The sequence below is a fragment of the Uloborus diversus genome, chromosome 5 (assembly GCF_026930045.1).
Source record: "Uloborus diversus isolate 005 chromosome 5, Udiv.v.3.1, whole genome shotgun sequence".
In the NCBI taxonomy this organism is placed as follows: domain Eukaryota; kingdom Metazoa; phylum Arthropoda; class Arachnida; order Araneae; family Uloboridae; genus Uloborus; species Uloborus diversus.
Genome location: NC_072735.1, coordinates 108744495 through 108768520, shown reverse-complemented (window position 1 = coordinate 108768520; position 24026 = coordinate 108744495). Strand labels below are relative to the sequence as shown.

The 24026-nt window shown below is 31.3% G+C and overlaps 1 protein-coding gene across 1 annotated transcript in view; it reads left to right on the top strand.

The window, feature by feature from the left end:
* LOC129222800 (probable ATP-dependent RNA helicase DDX23) overlaps positions 1–24026 on the top strand; it is an 87762-nt gene that overhangs the window by 51720 nt on the left and 12016 nt on the right. The window contains exons 11-17 of the mRNA XM_054857345.1: positions 14687–14832; positions 15418–15595; positions 16272–16361; positions 16751–16900; positions 20485–20636; positions 20771–20879; positions 22567–22741. Of these exons, the coding sequence (XP_054713320.1) occupies positions 14687–14832; positions 15418–15595; positions 16272–16361; positions 16751–16900; positions 20485–20636; positions 20771–20879; positions 22567–22741 (1000 nt within the window). The remainder of the gene's footprint in view (positions 1–14686; positions 14833–15417; positions 15596–16271; positions 16362–16750; positions 16901–20484; positions 20637–20770; positions 20880–22566; positions 22742–24026) is intronic.

Sequence of the window (24026 nt, the reverse complement as noted above, 5' to 3'; positions counted from 1 at the left end):
GACTGAAAATCTTAAGGCATATGTTAAAGCAAATGTTTTAAGTTCAAGCTCTAATTTTAAAAGTGTTGATTTCTGGAATGTCTGTTGTTGCACCAATAAAGTAAAGTTTTAAAGTTATGTGTATTACTAGCTTTTACCCATTGGCTTTGCTCACGTTGATGTAGTTTTTTTCAATCGATTCAAGTTAAATGTCAACAGAGGCAGAGGTCAAAACTTAGTTACCAAAAACTGGTTTGTTCCCCAGTTTCGTTGACATTTCAAATTGCCTCCCCCCTGTAATGTATCAAAAGGTATGATCAAAACTGAAAATCAGGGGGGGGGGGTGAACTGGGCGAAACTGTTAAGACACCCAAAAAATCACCCAACATGAATCAGGAAAACGTTCAGGAGTTGTAAAGAAGTTAGTTTGGGTAATTCTCAAAAATTCCAATTCGAGTGAGGTCAACAATTCTTAAATAAAATCAAACATTTCCCTTATAATTCCGATCCCCGTCAAATGATGTCCAATGCTACACCCGGTTTCTAAATTATTGTATAGCTTCTTACCGGAGAAATCGTCACGAAAAGGGGTCAACAGTCACTACAAATCCATATTCTAATAATGTCCTTTTAGAGTGAGAACATCAAATCTTTAAAATCCCCATCAGAAGGAAATCAACTGTTTCTAAATAACGTAAACGATCCTGATTAAAATACCAAAAAGTTCAGAGTAAAAATACCATTAAAATCAGAGTGAGCACAACAGTTTTTTTTTAAGTTCCCATTTAAATGAGGAAAATAGTACAAAAAACTTCTCATTTCGGAAAAAGAAATATGCCCTAAAGTCTCTATTAGAATGGTGAAATCAACGTGTTTTCAAATAACATCTCCCTCTGAAGTTCTCCGTCATGATTATTTCCAAAAATCTTCATCAGTACAGGTCCGATAGCATAAAAAACAAATTTAAAAAAAAAAAAGAAAGAAAGAACAATATTCTCCATTGTTGTTATTAAAGTAGGGACATTAATTTCACAGCATCCTAATTAACATCATTAATCCTTAAAAACACACATGAAAAAGAAAAAAGAAAATTCAAAGTTTCATAAAAATTTAAATGATTTGCCAATCTGGCGGATTAATTTACATTTTAATAGTAGTTTTAATGTTATTTGAGCATGTTGTTTCACTAATTTAGCGAATTAATTTTAACTTCAATACCTTATACATAGTATTTAATGATCTTTTTACTAAAAATAATTTGGTGAAATTTTTACATTTTAATGCAACTTTTGCAATGGCTGTAGCAGGGCTCATAGTCCTCTTATATCTCCTATATTTCCTATATTTTCACAATTTGTCAGATATTCTCCTATAATTCCTATATTTTCTCACTAACTCCTATATTTTCTTCATTAGGTGTTAACCCGTAACAGGGGAGGTGAAAAAAAGGGACATAACAGGGGAGGTGCGGTCACACAAACCGCGCTGCTTTTAAATTTTTTAAAAATCGTGTAATTGAACTAATTTCGTGTAATTTGGCATAAATGTTCACTGAACCATTTTCTGCTAAGGGAAGAAATCATTTTTGCGTTTAAAAATAAATTTACGCTCTTTGAGAAAATTTTTCCGGAGCATTAAGATTTTTCGAAAAATCGTAAGTTGAAATAAATTATTTAAAACTCGTAATAAAAACGAATATAGTATTTATTAATGAATGTACCTTGGCTATTTAATATGTAAAGAATATTTCAGTACCAGAAATTTCGACATTGCACATTACAAAAAAATTTTGACCGTACCTGAATTTGGACAGTTTTGCATCATGTTTCCTACAGTGATTCAGTCCTCATCTTCCCTTAAACAATTATTACAAAGCTTTTGTGTGCATTCTAAGCAAACAGGGTATTTACATGATAAACATAAGTATGATGTTTTCCTTTTCTTGAATATATCTCCGCGGACCTAACTTGAGAGCCATGAGCAGTAAAAATAGTTACACAGCCGGGGAGGTGCGGTCTCTCAGACCGCTACTGAAGAATGTAGCGGAATTTCTACCAGATGCACGTGCCAAAAAATACAAAGAAGCTAGGAGGGTGTTCAAGGTCACAAAACGATAAGCTATTGGGAGAAACCATTCGATCTGACCAAATATGAGTTAAGGGGTGGTGGGGTAAACATTCGAGCGGTCTGTGAGACTGCACCTCCCCTGTTAAGGGTTAAATTCTACCCAAAAATGCGAAAACTTTTGATCAATTTTTCTTCTTCTTTCTCTCCTGCACTGTGCATTCTTACATTTTTAATGTTGGCATTTGTACTAAATTTCTGTTTGATTATTCTTATGAAATATACAAAATAGATGGTTTTACTTGCAACTTTAAACTTGTGTTCAATTAATTCCTTTTCTTTCAATGAGTTTACTTTGTAATTTTAATAGTATAACATGTTAACTTTAAGTGTACTGCTGTAAAGGTTTTGAAAGCTTTTAATTTTGTCACATATAATCTTACATGTAGTTGAAATGACCGGCTGTAGCTCAAACGATTGGTTTTTGAAAATGGTACGTACAGATTTTGGTACTAATTCAAATTTGGGTACTTCAAATTTTTCAAAGCTTGTAGCTCGCTGAAAAATGTAACTATCTCAGTGAAAAAAGTCATTTTATAGGATTTTGTCTGCTTTTTTCAAATGTGTACTTATTTTGTATGTAGATTTTCCGAAGATTTCAGAATTCGTTCTTCTCAGAATTTTTTTTTTGACTCATTTTTTTCTATCTACTACGTTACGGTTACAAATTGGAGAGGATAATAGATGGATCTATGCTCCACTTAGGCTTTCTAACACCCCCTTTCGTTTGGCAGATTAGGTAAAATTCACCCTTGATTCATGTGTACGCATATAAATACATACATTAACTGTAAGTTATGGATAATGCCGTTACAGTGAGCGCCAGGTAATTGAATCAGTCACTTTAATGAATCAATTCCTGAAAAGTGAAATGAAATCCAGTTTTAACATTAAAAAATTGCAGAATATTTGATTCAAACTTGCAGCTTAAATGAATCAAACCTATGAGACTGACCATTTCCCAAAAACGTGATGCATTAGCGCAGTCTTTTTTCTTTGCCTTCGTTTAGAAAAATTAGTTTCTTTTTCTGTAAATAGTGAAACAATGGGGAGGCAGAGTGTAAGACACTTTTTGTAACGATTTTCTCATGATATGTCCAACAAAACCAGTGAGATGAGAGAAACATGGAGTTGAATGGACTTTTCAACTTTTCATCGTTAGTGTTAGCATTGAAGCAATGAGGTACCAATATTGAGAACTATGGGTAGATTTATGACATTGAAAAAAGAATGTCAAGTTAATTATTACCTAGTTATAGCAATCAATAAGAGATGTATTTTCCGAAGTACGTAAGCTAAAATCTGAATTTTATAACTACTTTTTCATACTGTTTTAGGAAAAAATTCTTTAAATAATCAGAGAATGGATCATTTGGGGTACACTTCTTATGATATCTCGTTTGACTGAAAATTTAATAAAGTTCTCTGAAATTGTATGGTAAATTTTCCACGTTTTAAAAAAAAAGAAAGAAAAAAAAAACACGCACAAACAATTTTGCTTAATTGAATCAAAATTGTCTTAAACGAGCAGGATTAATATAAGTAACCATGGGTACAAAAATTCATTTGCTCTCACTTCTGTGACTGTTTTCTTTGCTATGACTTCATGAATTCTGGAATTGTATTGATACTGGCTCTCTGTTTTTTATATTTTTTTAGGGCTCCAAACATACTAGATGCTATACGTTTTTGAAATTCCTATTGTTTTTCTATATTGTTTTTCTATCAAACTCCTATATTTTTCCTATTAAATTCCTATATATTTTGCTACCAAACTCCTATATATTTTGCTATCTAACTCCTATATTTTTCCTGTTAAACTCCTATATATTTCTTCTCACTTGCTATGAGCTCTGCTGTAGCTCCAAGATTTTTGAACACTCACCCCGACAGCATTATCGAATAAATTTTTAAAATGTCATTTTGTTTAATTTCATTTTCTGTTTTTGCAATTAAAAGCAGCATAAAAATGTTAAATAATAAATCCAAATCCATTATTTATCGCCAAAGGACCACAGTACCATACATTCGCCAAAGACTTGCCAAGTTTATAAAACTGCGTAAAATGCTTGCTTAATCTATGTATTCATAAGATATGATTTTCGATTCCGAACAGAAGTTGCTATAAAGAAAATGTTTTGCATGTATTTGGCCGTTCCTGGCAAAAAATAATTTTTTTTTTTTTGACAGTAACTGGGGGTAGGGGGCAGACTCTATTTAATAACTTTCTTTATTTAGTTAAAAGATTATTATACATATAGCAAAAATACACGGTGTTGCCTGGATCTGTAATAATTATGAGAAACAATCGCTAATTTTTTTCGTTTTCTTCTGTAACTGAAATAACTCAAAACACACTGCTTTGACGTGATTAAAAATCGGGCTTCTTCCTTACCCGTAAAAGTAAAATGCCAATAAGTATGAAGAACAAAATACCGTAAAATGGTCCAACTATGGGCCACTTTTTGATGTTTCAATAAAAATTCCGTGTACACCTTTAATTTAGAAGTTTGAGGACTTTAGCAATAGTAGCTATACATCTCTTCTTTCAAGCAAAATGTTTAAAAAAATTCTCAGTTGGAAAGAAGAGGAAGGGAAATTGTTTCCCCATGGCCCATAGTTGTACCCCTACAGGGTACAACTATGGACCACCTTATTTTAACCTAGAAAACATATTGAAATCTTGATCTGGACTGTTGTTGTCTGAGACTCCAAGTTGCAATCTGCTTGAAAATGTATAAAAAAATTTTTTAGTCCATCAATTACAATTTTTTTTTTTTTTTTTTTAGTTTTATAAGATTTACTCATCACTAGTCGTCTCAAGTGAAAAAAAAAAGTTCAACATGGTAACATTCTTTATTACCTGCCTAGGTTTTGACCTAGAAACATTTGAAAACTAGAAACGTCTCACCAACTAAAGACTAGGTACCTATACTTAGTTCTCAAAAAGGGGAATTTTCCCTCCTTTTTCAGGAAGAAAGAAAAAACCCTTTCCACAAAAAATACGTAGGTCTGACAAGTTTTAAACGAGATCAACAAAAATTTTGAAAACTGAAATGCAAAATCACATTTTACATTCCAAATCTCATCAAAGTAAATAATTTTTAAAAATTATCTCAGTTTATATTTGGTGTAGATTTCAGTCAGCACCTTCTGCAAAAATACCTATGAATATGGGCAATAGGGAGAAGCCCAAACTTTCTTCTGTCTTTTCTTGCCATTATTTACAATTAATAACACAAAATATGACAAAATCAGCCCTACAGAGAATAAAATGAAACAGTGAAAAATAGGTGGCCCATTGTTGTACCCCAACATTCCCATTTTCGATAAATGTTGAGAGCTTGTGAAAAGTATGAAACATTTTAAGTCAACAAGCAGCTTAATTCATAACTGACTAAATAGTAAAGAAAATCTGAACTTACCAGATCTTAGAAAACAATATAAATGGTCTGCCCAAAAGAAGACTTTTGGCTCTTCCACGAGTGAATCAAATCACGCACTAAGAAAGACTAAGTTATCTAAGGCATACAATTACAATGGCAATCTCTGATAAAGCTTTTTTAGTTACCTAAATGGTTACAATACCTGATGAATTTTTTTGGAGCTCGTAAGTTTTAAAAAGAAGCCACTAGAGAGCAAAATCATCACCATGTGGCCCATTGTTGCCCCCTTGGCACAAAGTTGTACCGTTTTACGGTAGTACTCTTTTAGAAATGATAAAACAGCATTTAAGCTTATACAAATTTGAGGAATTTCCAAAATATGAAATTAAACTTTATTTGTTTAAAAAGATTTATCTTTTTTTTTTTTGAACATATTCTAAAATCTTCTCTATATTGCTACTGAAGTACAAACTTTAAAAAAAATGTAGTCGCATCCAGGTCAGGATGTCTTTTTGTGAAGTCATGATACATTTTTTTAACGGTTAAGTAACTTGGCAAATAACGTCTGTTTGGGGCGTGCTCTCTTCTATAATGAGCAATTTTAGGTTCGAAGGATTCAATATGTTCAATGAGTGACTCATGATTATATTTATTCTTTGGAGCTCTTCCTCTTCTCTTGTCAAACTCGGGAGATATCTTACTTTTCTGTCTAGAGAGAGTTTGTAATATTGAGTCGTTATGTTTTTTATATCCTAAGGTTTCAAGAAAAAATACTTTACAAACCTTTACAGTGGTACCTTCATTTGTTTTCAAATAAAACGTATTTGTATTGGAACGTCTTGAGTCAGTCCCGCAAGTCTTTCGTTTAACAGGCATTTTGCTGACCATGTTGAGAACAAAAGATTTTCTGCCCTCTACAGAACTAATGGCCCAAAATTGCTCATTTATTTCAATTCGCCTATTCTCTGGGATGTTTGTTCTGCACATAAATATGCAACTTTCACTGCATGGAGCCAATATAGGGTGAGATTCTTTAATCCTCTTCAGCTTAATGTCATTTCTTTCTTGAATGGAAAAATAAAATTTTTTCCTTTTTCTTGAATTCCCCTCTTTAGTTATTAGGCTTGAACATTGAAATTCTTTCCGTACATTAAAGCTGTCTGGATTTTTTAAAGGCTCATTACCCTATCGGTACACTGTTAACAAGTTCAACTTGATGTTCTTCAAACTGGCTGGGTGAAGATTCTGTTGACTGCTTTTTATTTCCTTCCTTGCCACAGTTATTTTCAGGGTTTGCGACTAATATTGAAACAGATTCTTCAGTGGTTAAAGTATTTGTGGAATTTACAGAAGTGAATATGTACTCCTTTGTGCGATTTGAAGGCCAACATGAGCTATCTTGATCAGAAGAATTAGGTGGCAAGGAACAGTCATTACTTATTTCACAAACATTGTCCAGTTCTTCTTCGCAAATAAAACTAGCAAAATCTCCAATGCGACTAGACATACCTTTTGGAGATTCTCCATTGTCATAATTAATGTCTACATTAAAACTAAAAGGTGTATTTACATTACTCTGAATGTGACTGGAATCTTCTTCAGAATTAAAACTGATAGACTTAGCTGTCAATAAATTTTTTTGCCAAAAATGTAACAAAATTTCCTTTCCGGAAAATACCATTGTCTCGTTCATGCATTAGAACTGTAAAAGCAATAGTTGTATTTTCATTTCCAGATTGCTCAATTTAATGTGTAAGAGAATTTTAACAGCAGACGATGTTGAAGGAAAGTAAAATAAGAATGTAAAAGAATAAAATAAATATTTAGCTAAAATAAATTGGAAGTATAATTTTTGCAATTATTATTTAAGATTTGAGAATTGTATCTTCACAGATAGTGACTAATAAAATAAATTTTTTCATGATCAATCATATTAGATTAAAGTATTTTGGTTTTAACATTTATTCGGAACTCCAGCGCTCGAATACGCTACCTTGCGGTGATTTATAGAACTGCGTCTGCACCTAAAACATTGCCACGTTGCGCATCACGTGTGTCTGTTGACGTAAACACAGGCAGTTTGTTCTGAGTATTTATTAACGCAATCGATGTGTCTTAGTTTGCTTTCAGCTACAGAAATTAATTCGTCCCTTAGTAGTATTCTCGAGCTTCTCAAAATAATGTTAGTTTTTCTTATTTATTTCAAAAAAGTATTAAATGGTGGAAGCGTAAACAAGAAAACTCTGGATTAACAAAATTGGATAACGTTATACCAGGTAAAAATTTTTATTGTTTTGTATGAATTTGTAAGAATATGAGTTTTTTTTAATCTTAAATTAATTTATCTAATCATATTTTACAGCAGCATTTAGTTGGAATGGACAGTATGCAAAATATTTTCTTAAATATATTATCGTAGAACAAAATGAATAACCGAGAAAGAATTTACTTTATTCCTCTTATTCTCAGCTGAAAGGTTTCGCCAAATTTGTTTAGGGTTATAGTAGTTTTAGTATTGTGCAAGCAAAGTAGCCTTGGCGAGTTTTCGCGTTTTTAGTTAAACCATTTTTAATTTTTATCATGAGTGGAATAAAATGATAGTAAGATTACAGAATTCGATAAGTAAAAAGAAATAATGGTCAATCAACTGAAAAGAAAACTACCACCATATATAAACTGTGAGTACACATTTTATTTATTTTGTTCTGAGTAAATTTGAATAAATATCAGTTTTTCAATTCGATGAAAAAAAACGAACTTAACAACATTGACTGGACACTTTTCTTTAACCTAATTCCACATAAATGATTTAAATAAAATTTGTTACTACAGTATCCTACTGAAATAGACAGTATGCAAATAAATTTTCTTGAAAATATTTATCGCAGAACAGATTGAAAAATCCAGAAAGAACGTTAAGAATTTGAACAATAAAAAATAAAAGTTCGCCAAAAATCTGTTTATAGTGTTATGGTTTTAAAATTATGTGAAAGAATAATGTATCTTGACAAGATTTCGCATATCAGGTAAATTATTTCCATGACGAATGAATTAAATGCATGATTTCTTTGGATATCCAATCATATAGTCATAGAAATAAATTATCTAGTGTTAAACGTTACTCTTGACAGTCTGCCACGTATGTGCACTATGTGACAAAAATGTCAACAAATGCTGGAAATGTCACGAAACTGAACTTAATATGTACTAATGTATAGAAAAAACGGTACAAAATGAAAATGCCGTTCGAAGCGAACCAAAAATTTATGAATTCCAAATTCAACATCGTGAAAATGGCTGCTTCAGAACAACTTACTGTGTGTTCTACATTAATTGTTTACTTTCGTAATACTTTTTGGTTTCTAATCTCTTTCTATATGGGTCAGAATATCCACAAGACTTTGAAAAATCTTTTCAAACGAATAAAGCGAAAAAATCATACATACGAACAAAAATCACAACACTTTTAGCATTTTCTTCGCTACCACATGCGTTTGTTTTAGTTTTCAATTCCGCCATTAAACAGTGACTGCAGTGCCCCCTATAGTTCGTTGGAGTTGCGAATTAACTGAGCGAAAAGATAATTTTGACAACAGACGATATTTAAATAAAAACAAACATTAAAAGAATGAAATCAAATTTTTAGCAGAGGAATCGGACATAAACATTTACAAACGTTTCATTTTTAAAAATGTGTGTCATAAAACAAATATTCTAATACAAAGGTTTAAATATTTCAACAAGCATTAGTTTAAGATCATAATTATTTTATTATCGGCCCACATCCACTGATCAATTCTTAAGGGGAATGAAATTCAATTTGCTGGATTGCTAAGGCATAAAAGTCGTATCTACATTATACTAAGGGAAAAAAGGATAACTACACAGATACCACTTAAGATGCTTAGTATTTGTCACTTACGTTGAAACTACCTTAGCAAACCACGCAAAATGAGCAGATACCACTTTTTTTCGAAGAATTTATTTTATATTTCCCGTTCGAATATCAACAAAAAAATTCATATATAGATAAAGTAAGATGCAAAGGATAACCTGGTGACAATAACTCATTTTTGATAAAATGTGCAGATACCACATCTGTGCTTAGCACGGCAGTATAATCGTTTGCTTCTGTCACTATCAGCAAAGCCATGGCCGAAGTACATTAGCTCTTCGTCTTTGGCGTCCACAATTTTGGCGACAATTGGGAAAATTGCTATACTTTGTTTCACAGTAAGTTGGCACTGAAGGGAAAGCTAGGCGAGCCGAATTGCAGCCGTTGTCAAGGAAACGAGGTTATTCTGAGTAGGGCGCGTGCCAGTCAGCGGCGCGACTTGCTGAATTTGGCGAGGGAAAAAAAATAATTTAAAATACCAAGAACGAAACAACTATCCTTGAAGTTTTCAAAGAAATTACATTTGTCTCAAATATATTTCATCATATTTTTATGACAAATGCGAGGCTGTGAAGGGAATTTCACTTTACAGTGGCGGAGAGCTATCGGTCACAAAGTAATTAACAAATAATTCTGAATGATTAAAAAATTAGCAGGAAAACAAATAAAAAGTAATATTTAAAAGAAGAGAATATGCTCTGAAAGACGCACACTCTGTTTCTGATTATTTCTTCGTTCACTGATAAAAAGCATGTGCCCCCTCGTCAAAATACGGACCATCCAGTGTGTATATATCATCTATTTCAAAAGAAAAGATAAAACGACCAAAGTTGATATATGTAAGGAGAACGTTAGCACACAGCTGTGAACAATTACCCATGGTAATAATGGGTACCAAAGGCATAGAAAAGAACCGCATTCTTTTCAGATGTATAACAAATGAAAAATTATCAGACAATGTTCTCCAAAGCGCATCTTCGTTTTCCTACTGCAGATTAAAGTTCATCAACAAGCCTTTAGCGAAAAAAGAAATGTAAATTTTCAGTCCTTGCCCTGCAATTTTATTAGTTTGTTAAGAAGTGGATCTTTTACCTTGCCTCTGACACGGAAATGGTATTCCATATGTGCCTCCTCTTATCCATATCTTATGTATATATAAATCTATAGCTTTTTTACAACTTGTGCTTTCAGAAAAAATGACTAAATTAAACTGAAATTGCCTTAGCTTTCGGGACAAAATTGATTGCATATTTGAAATAATCTGCAACCTTTGTTACCCTCCACATTCTTTACCTCTGTTTTGAATAACTTCTCTTCAAGTTTTCACATGCACTCGACTTGCTCTCTGGAGTTGAGAAATGCATCCTAAGTTCGTTTAAATCTTTGCAACAAAAAAGGAACTCTTAATGTTTATAGATTATTTTCCATAATCCCTCTGATTTAAAAATCCAACTGTGCCAATTCCAACCATTTCTTCGGAATTTGGAAAAGGTGCCATTGTATCTTTTTATACATATGTATATAAATCAAAGAAGTACCTTTATGCAGAAAAGTAAATGGAAATGTAACAATGATAAATTGTTACAGACACCTGTTTTGAGGTTTCAAGGAGCCCCTTTTTCATCGAAAAAAAAGATTGTGCTCACTTTTCTGCATTAAAACTGGGTGTTCCTTGAAACCCCGAAACACGTGTCTGCAATTCTCGGCAAATTTGTGTAACTCAACGTTGTTTTATTATCTAAAATAATATACTTCAACCCTGTACACGCGTTTTCCTTTTATACACTCTAATAATAACGGCAAAGATCCAAGATTAAATAACCAGTTTCGAAAAAAAAAAAAGATTGCCCTTTTTAAAAATTTTTATTCAAATAAAAAAATTTAGAAACTTTATGGGAACAATTAGCTATTACTATTTCGGAGCTTAGAGAAGATATTAATTTTGAATTTTTCAAAAAAAAAGGTCGATTTCAAGCTTAACTTATTTATGAAAAAAGTTTAAAATAATAAACGAAAATGCATCGAGGTTAGAAAATGCAAAAGAATACTAGAAAAGTTATGGCTCTCAATTTTGCGTGACTGTGAAAGTATGATTAACCCCGAAACTCAATTTATTAAAAATTATTTTACGTACCTTAGCATAGTTAATGTAGCCTACTTTATAGGTATATTTTGGGAGTGAGTAAATCTACTTCCTATAAAAAATTAATTTTAAGTAGGGGTTCTAAACCTGGAGAGGGTAGGGCGAATTAATTTCGGATTTCGAGGGAGATGTGTATGTTTCAAATTTAAAATGAAAAAGTAAAACTTCTTCATCCAGCAGTTCATCGGTGTAAATTTGTAGTAGTGTATCTGTACATACGTGAGAGCATTATTTTTTTTCCCTCCATAAACTTTTCAAACGATCAAAAAAAAAAAAAAAAAAGAAAAGAAAAAAGAAAAGAAAAAAGAAAAAAAAACGACTTGACTTTTGCCGTAGCAATTATTTTTACACAACAAGTATTCGTTGCATTCAAACAAAATTCGAGTTTCTTTCATTTTTTCACAATAATTTTTTTGAAGTTTGGGCTTATTATGTAAGAAACGAAAGCTTTTTAAAACTACCATGTTATAAATCTCAAATTCAAAGAAAAAAAATCCCGATGTTGTTCGTAATTGCAGCGTGTAAATAATTGAAAACTAATATTTTCATTTCATTTTTTGTTTCTTAGGCTCACGAAAACTGTTTTAAAAAATGTATTCAATTGCTTGGAAATAACGATGGAAAGCATAAATGAGAAAAAAGACTAGGCGGAAATGCTTTGACCACAATGTGGAGAGTTCATTCAAGAGTCATAATGACAATCAGATGTTTTTCCTTGGGCGATGAGAAGTGGGGAGAAACGAGTTCTGGGGGGTTTGCCGATCCACAGGAAGCACGCCCAAGGTTAACCTTGAAAACTCAAGTCTTCGCCAAGACAGAAGTCGAGTGACGGTGCTTTGATTTTCCTTTCGTAATCAAATTCTTACAAATTAAGTATATTTAACACACAACAACTTCAACTATATATCTCAACCACATACATTCTCTATTTTTTTTCACCTCATTTATGAATTTACACCCGTTTAAACCTCCAAATTTACTAGAACTACTTCTCATCGCGGAGTAGCACATCTCGTACCTTTCCCTTCGGTGCCAACTTAGATTGGAATATACTATAAGACTCCTAGTTTTCAAACTCTTCCCGCAATTTCTACATTGTCTGAGGGAATTATCATAACGTAGATCGTAAAATATGCAGAATTGGCGAAAACATTTCACCATTGCTTATAATTCCATGGCGCCAAGTTTGTGGACCTTTAAGAAATTAAAATGAAGCGACCCTAAAAGACGTGACCATGAAAATACGAAACAAAACATTAGTAATTTTAATGGAGATTAGATTTATTCGTTCTTGATTTTTAACGCCTTGTAACTTTTTTTCCTTTGGAGATACGTTATTTTTCCGACCATAGGTCGAGATATTTCTGGAGTAAAAAATGTCGCTTTTTCCAATGGTGTCAAAAAGAAAACTGGGACAATTCCTTCACTTTTTATTGATAGATTTAATGAAGAAACTATTGCCTAACTTTCAGCTAAGCTTAAAAAAGTTCGAGATAAAAACGCAAATTGCTCCCGTCGTAATGAAGTTAGAGCATTGAAACAAATTGCTTAGAACGCGGAAAATTCTACCCTTTTCAACGATATAAAATATTAATATGTGCAAGTAATTTTTCACCCCTTTAATAGCCAATAATAGGCAATTTACGTGAAATTTGGGCCTAAATTGGAATAAAAAAAGAACTATTCAACGGATTTTTTTTCGAATTATAGCCTATGTTACTCAGTAAGAAAGCACCTTTCATACAGTGAATGAATTTTTCAAATAGTTGCAATAGTTCCGGAGATTACCTCGAACATATAAACACACAAAATTTGGCAACTGAGGCATCCATGTATGAGTTGTAATCTTTATTTATAGATGCTTTTATTGTAGTATAATATGCAAATTCAATGTTTAAATCTTCTCAAATTGTAAATTTAAAATATTAAATGCTTCAAAGTTATTTCTGTTTCATATCTTGCTATAGTATTTTTGTTTTCCCATTAATAGTTTGTTTTCTATGGTCTTATGCAGAGTTGTTTTAATCCTGTAGCATCCATGGATGTGTTGTGCAAATACAGGAGAATCCCTCGTATAACACGGTTAATTCGTTCCGTGTAGTATCCAAACCATGTTATACAAGACTTTTTTTTATGAATGTTTTTTTTTACTCATTTTTTAACCTAATTAATCATGTACATATCATAAATCATGTCATTGTGTACCGTGTTATATCGAAACCATGTTCCGTGTTATATCAAAACTATGTTATACGAGAACTTGAAATAATGTAAGTCAAGGAATGTGTATATCGAAACCAATTCATAAGGTGCAAATTTTATAATAGCTGAAATTTCAGCTCAATAGAGCATAAAAACGAAAACTGGCAACCAGAATATACAAAGACCCACTGATTTAAAAATAAGAGTTGTTATAAACTGTAAAACACCTTAACATACCTTAAATTAAAACTTATGCACAACAAGAAGAAACTTAATCCACTTTTCTTTCTGTAGTAAAAACAAAATGCATTTTATAAGAAAAAATATCTGCGTTTTTCTGTAGCAATAAAGTTTGTCTGAGAAACAACAATAAAACAAAACTTAAAATAAAATAAATAGAATCATTCTATTTATTTTATTCCATATTTTGTTTCGTCTACATTTTTCATTTATCGTTTGCCAAACCCAAATTTAGCTTATGTTTAATCCTAATGTTATTTTCTTACAATGCATAGGAAAAAAATAATATTCACCTTTTTGCTTTTAGAACACTGATGAGAAAAATCAAGTATGTATTTAAAAGTTGAAAGTTAGTGTTATACGGGGAAACCAAACTTTTGAGCCCAAGACAGACAATTTTTTGTAAAAGTTTCATAAAAACAAAGTAAAAACTTATAACGGTCGTTATCATACATTTTTTAACAGTGTATTGAATAAAAAATGAATTCTTCCTCTTAAATTTCATGTTACATCAAAACCGTGTAGTTATGAATTAAAGTTTTGTACCATGTAATATCGAAATTGTGATGTAATAATCGCAAATTTGGTACTGTGTTATATGAAGGACACCTGTATTCTTACCACTTCAAAGTCCTATCATTCTTGAATTTTTGCATATTTCTCTTTTGTAGTAACATCCTTTTGATTAATGAAAAAGTATTTTTAAATTTATTGTAGGAACCTACTCCAATTCAGAGGCAAGCAATTCCTATTGGCTTACAAAATCGGGATATCATTGGTGTGGCTGAAACTGGTAGTGGTAAAACCCTTGCTTTCTTGATTCCTCTCCTTGTTTGGATTACATCCTTGCCGAAAATTGTAAGGTAGCGTTCTATTGCTCTTTTTGAAAACTTACTATAAAGTTCAGAAAATTTTATTTTACTCAGTGTCGCCCCTGTTTGAAAGATCATGTAGTTATGCTCTATATAAGGATGAAATTTCATATGACATAATTTAATAAACCTCTGCCTTAAACTCCAATACTTAGGATGATATCAAATTTTTGGTTGTTTATTTGTAAAAGGACTCAGAAATGGTTTGTTATGTATGAAATGACCCTAATGCATTTTGTTATATGCATGAAAGGACTGTATATGGTTAGTTATAGTATACAAAAGAACGCAACTGCATCACTTCAGTTCTTATTTTGCTTCATTTTTTTGTAATGACTTCCTACTGTATTGTTGCTTCCGTCCCTGAAAACGCTAGTAAAAATGTGGAAGCTTAAAACTGCAATATCTACCTACTAAAATATCCCTGCCCAATTTTTAAGAATTGACACAAAAAGGATGTCTGAATTTTGGAAATTCATCGAAGACATTGGCTACCTATTGAATCAATGTTAACTCTATTTTTATTTTTCTTGGTATGAGGGAAAACAAGAATTTCATTCCTGTTTTCTTTTCTAGAAATGAAGATATAGATCAGGGACCTTATGCTATAATCATGGCTCCCACACGTGAGTTGGCTCAGCAGATTGAAGAAGAGACCATCAAGTTTGCAAAAACTTTAGAGATTAGAACTGTTGCAGTTATAGGCGGTTTGTCAAGAGAAGAACAAGGTTTTCGTTTGCGCTTGGGGTGTGAAGTGAGTTCTAAATCTGTGGTATAAAATATTATGCAAAAGTTTGTCGACTGTTCGATTTGAATACTTTAGTTGTAAAAACTTATGAACTATGTAATTAATGAATCTAAATTATAGTAACTGATATTGAATGGGTAGAAAAATATGGTGAGAAAAATGGTGAGAAAAATATTAAATTCAAATGTATATACATTGTTAATAGTTAGTAGAAGTTTATGTTTGCAAATGTTGTTGAATGTAGACTTTTAAATTTCTTTTTACCTTTTTTAATTATTTTTCTTATTTTATGTCATTTCTTTTGTGACCTTTGACGTGTTTCTCTCTCTAAGAAAATGAAAAAGAATAGTAGCACTCCTATAAAGCATTTTGTAGTGAAAAACCAAAAGAGTGACATTCTTCTTAAATACAGTGAAATCCTGTTGCAGCGAATACCAATACAAAGAAATTTCCATTTCAACGAAAAAAATATTCAGTCCCAATTTTATTGCCACTACATTGGTGCAATTCAGTTACAACAAAATTCCTGTTACAGCAAACAAAATATACAGGCCCTTGAAGTTTGCTGTAACAGAATTTCACTGTATTTGTTTGTACATAAGATGCTTTAAAGCAACTAAAATGATAACATTGTTTTGCCTTTTCATTATTAAAATTTAGTTGTTTTAATTGCTTTATTTAGATTGTTATTGCAACTCCTGGTCGATTGATTGATGTTTTGGAAAATAGATATTTAGTTCTAAACAGGTGTACTTATATTGTACTTGATGAGGTAAGCTAATTTTGTACTTATAAAGTTTTAAGCATGCTCATCAATGGCGCCCATATGCAAAATTTTAAGGGGGGGAGACTCAAAAAATTTCCCCATGGTTTAGCAGAATATTTTCTCCATGGAAACCAATTTCAGTACGGATTAGCGATATTAAATTTTGGCATTTTTAATAACTTATTCATTAATGGTTGGAAAAGAAATTTTTATACATTTTTGCAAAGAAAAAAGCATTAAAAGCAAGGAAGTTCTCATTTCTAAGGGTGGGGGGACTTAAGCCTCCCCCCTTGCCCCCCTATATGGGCTTCCTTGATGCTCATTTTTCAGTACTTTTCTCATTACTTTAAATGTCTTTACTAAAGTTTTGTTAAAGTTGTTTTAAAATATTTTAGGCTGACAGAATGATTGATATGGGTTTTGAACCTGATGTTCAGAAAATTTTAGAATATATGCCTGTGACTAATCAGAAACCTGATACTGATGAAGCTGAAGATGAAAAAATATTATTGGCCAATTTTAATTCTAAAAATAAATACCGGCAGGTAAGAGTTGATCTGAATTTAGTTTAAAATTTGATGTGTGTTAGATGTAACAATCCTTAGTGCTTAAACTTATTGACTGTATTCTGTGCTAATTGAATATGATCTGGTATTAAAAGGGCTCATAATTAAATGTTTTTGAAGATGATAAATTTGCTTCAATCCACTAATATTCTTCTCTGGAGCAGTTAGTGCATTTTATCATATTTTGCTTTTAAAATTAACAAATGAACAGTTCTCAAAAAATGTCCTGTGCGTAGTGATGTAAAATACCCGGGTATTTATTTTTAGGGGTAAATACCCAGGGTATATACCCAGGTAAATACCCAAAATAGGTATTTACCCGGGTATTTATTCAACTAAAATACTTTTCTGTATGTATTCCACTATGTATATATATAACCAACCATATACAAAACAATACATTTTTGCCCAAAAATTGTATTTTGATTACATATTTAAAGAATTATTGTGTGAAACAACTTAGGGATCTAATATGATATTCACATTAAATGTGTTGGATATGCCTAATCAATGTTGATAGCCAAATTTCAGATATAAAAAGCCATTTTACAAAAAGTGAAAAGCTTAACGGGTTACAAATAAAAGCAAACATCAATTTTTTAATTTCCTAGTCTTTTATAACCCAGTAATATACCCCAGCATGACATGAGCACTTAAAATTCGCAAAGCCACTTCTACTATAATACTGGTTCCACGTAAACTTCTCCACCATAACAAAGGATTCATACTCTCTAATCCTTCCCACAATATTTTCCTTCCCCATATCCCAGTCTTTTCCCTATAATGAACAAGTTCAGTCTTCAGTTGAACACTATCTAATTTCATATGCTTCCCAACTTGATAGATAAACGTTAAACCATCGAGCAGATCAGGTGGTTTCAGATCCCCCGCCTTGCATCATTGGATCCAAAATATCTGCAGCAAGATGAATTGGACCCCAATGCCAAATTCTTTCCTTTCTTTAAACTTATTCAAAATTTCTATTTCTTCATTTTTTTGCAAAGGGGACATGGGAAGCTGTTCCAGTAATACATTCTCTAATTTGTTGAACTGCCCATTGACCAAATGTATTTGCGGATCATTTGACTCCAGAGATAAAGTCAACTTCACTATTGGTTCTAAAATAAGAATCATTTTATCAATACGAAGTCAAAAAACTTCATCATCTAGGAGCCTCTTCTTTGATGCACTGGACAACTGGGATTCACTGACTGCTAGATTTTGAAGTACAAACTTCTGAGCTTTTAAACTTTGGAAACAGTACCAATAACTGCCCCATCTGGTTTTCACTGGAAGTTTTAAAGAAGTAGCAGATTTCGCCACCTCTTGTTTTGAATTTTGACGAACATTGCTTGTAATACATGGCTTCGTTTTAAGGTTTTCACAATTTCAATTGTATGTGACAGAAAATTTTGAAGTGATTTACACTGCAATTTTTTTTTTTTTTTGCTTATTAATGTGAAAACTGTTTCTATATTTGCCACGTTATCACTTAAACAGCAATAAAATAAATAACATCATAGTCTTAATAACTTCTCAGTTTATTCCTCCAAACATCCCTCATGCTTCTTTTTTTTTTCATTTTGGATATGGCTAACCTAGATTGTTATTTTGAAATCCTGAAGTTCATCATTAAATTGCTTATACTTCTCCAATTATGACATTGAAAAGAAAGATTCTTCGGTTTACAATATGTTTCTTTCATAATTTCATCAAGTCTTTCAATAAGAAATATTATAAACTGTAACACATATGTATGTATCGGTTTTACCAATTAATTCATACTTAGATTTTTTTTAAAAATTCCCATTCACTTTTTGCATTTTTTGTAAAATACCCAGTTTTTGGGTATTTACCCAGGCCTTGGGTAAATACCCAAAAAATATTTACCTACCCGCTGGGTTTTACCCGATCCACATCCTGTGCGTAACGTTAATTTTTTATTTTTTCCAGCTAACCAAAGCTTTCGAAAAATAATGCTGTTGGGAAATGATACATGCTTAATATACTATCGAAGCGTAACAGTTAATCCCATATTTTAATTAATAGTTACTTGAATAAAATAAAAAACTTAGCGTTAGGCACGGGACATTTTTTTTTTGAGAATCGCCTAAATACACTTATTTTCAAGAGTTGGATTGGTAAATGCATCGCTCACTCTACTTCTGTAGCAGTGGCAGGTTTTTAGGTTTGGGATTCTACCCCATACATTTTGAGAACCCATGACTCCAACTTGGGGGACACTATGGGATGAAACAGCAAAGAGGACTGGGTAAAAGGACCAAGTATGAGAAAAGTGAAATAAAAAGTATTTTTAATGTTAAATTCAAGCTTCAAGTAGACCAACAGTGTGATTTGGCAGAAATTTATGTTAAAAAATGTGGGGGCCATGTGGGTCCCCTTTGTCTATTACTCTCAAAAGAAGAGTTTGAGAAACATAGACTTTTACAAGTGCCTATGTTGCTAATTTAAATTGGCATCCAAAAATGAGCAGTTTTCTTTCTATGCTTAACTTTTGGCATTGAGTATATTATCTTCTATTCATGTTCTATCCGACTATTATTCAATGAATTTTAATAATGCATTCATTATGCTTCATTGTTACTGAGTTAAATCAGTTTTGTATTGCCCTTAAGAGTTTTATAATTCTGCTATTGGAAATTATTTTTATTAGAAAAATGGAATGTCAGTTAAATCATTGTTTCAACTAATGACTTTTCCTTGAGAAACATGCAATAAAAAAATCATCGCTTGTATCTTTAATTTTATGCTCCCATCTAAATGCATTTTTTTTTAATGAGCTACATCAAAAATTCATTTAAACTATAAAAAAAAATAATAATAATAATAAATTGCTTGAAGTTTTATCTTTTGAAAAAAAGTTTGCTTTTGTGATGAAGTTTTATAAGAACTTAGTATGTTAAGTATGTTACACCTACACACAAAATTGAGCGTTAATTTCTCTTTTGGTGTACAATAGCTACAGTTTGGCTGGTAAGCAGTTGGTAGCATTTGTAGCATTTGAAATCCTAACTGGTTGGGAAAAGAGGGAGGTTAAGAACAAACTAGAGTTAGGAGCATTTTTTCATACTACAACTAGTGGGCAGAAAGAAGAATTTTTATGTTTTTATTGTACAATACTTCAGTGAGGACTAGCCCCTTCCATGTTTCTAGGTATAAGACTGAAAATTTACACTGCAATGAGGCTAATGGCCAAATGATTTCATAAGCAATTAAATGGGGTCATATTATAAAAAGTCAAAAATTTGCATTGCGTTCAGTTAATTATTATTGGATTTACTGAACAACAAACTAGGAGAGAGGCTACACAGACTTCTAAACCTTTCTAAATGTAATTACTAGGGTTTTTTTGTAAGTACTGTAAACATATTTGTGATCAACAGGACTAAACCAGTAAGTTGAAGCAAGATTTCATTTAGTTATTGAAGGCCATTTGTTTTTTCTCCTCTTTATTTCATCATTATTATTATTATTATTTTTTTTTTTTTTGCTCTTGATACTTGGATTATTTGTTGAAAACAATCTTTTTTTTTTCTGGCAAGACTGTGATGTTTACTGCTACTATGCCTCCAGCTGTTGAAAGGCTAGCCCGATCTTACCTTCGAAGACCTTCAATTGTATACATTGGTTCTGCTGGAAAGCCTGTTGAAAGGGTTGAACAAATAGTCTACATGGTTGCAGAAAGTGTTAAACGGTAGGAAATGTTTTTTTTTTGAACATTTTAACATTAAAGCTAAAAAAGTATGGGAGACAATGATGTTTTATTTTTTTTAAATTTTTTTTTATTTATGGAATTTTTGAAATTGAGTCATGCCTTTTTAATACTAGGAAGAAGCTTTTGGAAATTCTTGAAGAAGGTGTTGAACCTCCTGTCATAATATTTGTTAACCAGAAAAAAGGTGCAGATGTGTTGGCTAAAGGTCTTGAAAAAATGGGCGTAAGTGAATACATTTCCTTTTTATACAGCTTTGGCTTGGTTTTAATTGAACTATTTTATTATTTTTAACTGTGAAGTTGCAGATTCTGTGAGGTATGAAATGATTTGTTTTTTTATTATAACCTAAATAATTAATTGTCTGTGCTAAATCAAAAATAAAACTCCATATAAATATATTCTATACAATTCACATAGGATGTTTTTGAATTTTTATGCGCTTCTCCTGTTTTTTATAGTTAGATTTATAATTATTAAATATTTACGGTTTGCTCTCAACGACGTTTTCGGGTTTTGATAATTTGCTCTGTGCGCTAATGGCATCAATGAGTGGCATTTTATCGCTTTTGATGACGAAAAATTAATTTCAATAATTAAAATAGTTGTTAAAAAATATTAAATTTATTCAAATTATTTAAAAATTGGTTAAAACCTTTGTTTTTAAGCATCCTCTTTCGGTAAAAATTACTTTGAAAATTTCGGAAATGACCCCATTACCGAAATAGTTGTTTCGGTCCGAAGGGGAAATGAAGTTCCCCTTTCATCCATTTATTTTGAGATTTACAGACAAAAACCAAAATTTTAATAAATTATTACTGTTCGGTATTGTGTGTACATATTAAAATTGTATGTTTTCAGATATGCAGTAAATATGAGTAAGAGTAGAAATAAAAATGTTGGAAATAGTTAAATTCATACAAGTTTTCTCAAATATTCATTTATGAATAGGGTCGAATTTCGACCACTGGGCAAACACTAGTTGTAACAAATCTCCCCCATATTGCTTTCCTGTGTGAAAAGTTACATTGTTTGTTTCAGATGTAAATGCCTTAAGCAAGAGAACAAGCATAATATCTTGTATTTGTTCTTGTCAATAGCCTTTTATTTGCTATTGTTAATAATGAAATTTTCATGATATTTTAGTGTAACTATTTGAGCACTGATAAGAATTTTGCTAGATTTATTACAAATTTGAATCTGAAAAAGAAAAAAAAAGTAAACTTTCAGTGACTAGCTTTGATTTTAACTTTTTTTGCTTGGGAAGAAAATCTGAAATTTATAATCATGAATTGTTTTACTTTATCTTTTTCTAAACCTAAGGCTATTCAAAAAAGACATGATTACCAGCATTTATTTCTTCCAAATTAAGAATTTTCATTCTAATGTTTGTGGACAGACAAAAGTTTGAAATTTGAACAGTCTAGGTAAAAATTCGAATCCTGATGGTAGTGTCACTTAGATTGTCTGTAGTACCCAAAATGACGACACAACAGGGAAAAGCATAGTGTGTGCTGCAATTAGCAAAACTAGAGTCCATTATTGGAATTCAACATGCATTTTGCTCTCAGTTGGACAATCAACCATATCAGCATAGGCAAAATTACTAGTGGCATCAAAAATTTGAAGAACATAGTTACATCTGCAATCATCAAATGAAAATGTCAAACTAATTCAGTTAATAAAAGAGGCCAAAAAAAAAAAAAAAAAAAAAAAAAGAAAGAAATCTTTAGCAGAATCATAAAATAGGTATTTTCTCTTCCCAGAAACGTTGGAGTTGTGTTTCTACCTTTTGTAGTTTGGAAGAAATAAATGTTTGAAATCTGATTTTTTTTTTTTTTTTTGAACAGTCCTGTATTGTTTTCTAAACATAAATTCAATCACTATTTATTTATTTTATTTTTTCCCATAGTTCAATTCTTGCACTCTTCATGGTGGTAAAGGTCAAGAACAAAGAGAATATGCTTTAGCTAGCTTGAAAGGTGGCTCTAAGGATATCTTAGTAGCCACGGATGTAGCTGGCAGAGGTATTGATATCCAAAATGTATCTATGGTCATTAATTATGATATGGCCAAAACTATTGAAGGTAAGTTTTTGTGTGTGTTCTTAAACTTTTTTAGACTTTGATTTCCTTTCTTGAGGTGTCAGAATTTTTAAAAACGAAATTTGTCTCAATTGTTGAAAATCTTAGAGAAGATAAAGAATGTGTTTCTCCACTTTACTATTTTGTTTGGTTTCAAAAAGGTAGAACATGATTTCTTGCAAAATGTATTCTATTTTGTTTCATCTTTTCGATATCCTCTTGGTTAAAATTTCATAGAGTAAATATAAATATTTTCCTGCCAATTTTTCACAAATTCAATTTTTTAAATTATGGAACGTGAGAACAATAAATATGTTTTAAAAATCATATTAAAATACTCTTCACTCATTTTTCTTTCTTTTTTTAACCGACTTCAAAAAGGAGGTGGTTATCAGTTCATACCATATGTATGTTTGTTTTTTTGTTTGTCCACTCACAGAGTCTCTTCTAATGAACCGATTTTGATGATTCTTTTTTTAATGGATAGGTGATGGCTCAACTTAGGTTCCATTACTTTGTTTGACCATATATATCTTTAGGAAAAAAGTTATGGGCAAAAAACTAAATTTTATGCAATTTCCCTATTAAATGATTAAAATAAAATGATATGAAACCCATTGTTTTAAAAGTTTGGTGCCATATAACAGTAACATTAATAGTAATTGTTTTGATAATTTTGAATAAAGGCTTCTCTGAAGCAATACAGTGATACAGAGCCGAACTTCTTACTAGGTAACTTCTTATTTTTACTGAATATCTACATTTACACTAAAAAGAATAAAATAAAAAAATTTTGAAAAAAAAAAAAAAAATAGAACCGACTTCAAAATTGCTCTAAAAAGTGAAAAATAATTTTATTCTTTAAACACCATCGATAATACTTTTAAACATAATTTTTGAAGTTGGCGCAAAAACAAAAAGTAAAATCCATTGTAACCATGCTTTGTTCATATTTTTATCAAAAAATCATCCAAAAGTTAGGAACGAAACATTTATATCGTTACTCAAATATGCTGTCATCAATGCGTAATGCATGTGGTAGTGAAGAAACTGGACCTGGTTAAATTTATACTTGTAGTTGAGTTATGGGTGTGAATGATTTTATCGATCGTTTTTGCGCCAACTTCAAAAATTATGTTTAAAAGTATTATCGATGGTGTTTAAAGAATAAAATTATTTTTCACTTTTTAGAGCAATTTTGAAGTCGGTTCTATTTTTTTTCAAAATTTTTTTATTTCATTCTTTTTAGTGTAAATGTATTTCAGAAATAGTAAGAAGTTATCATCAC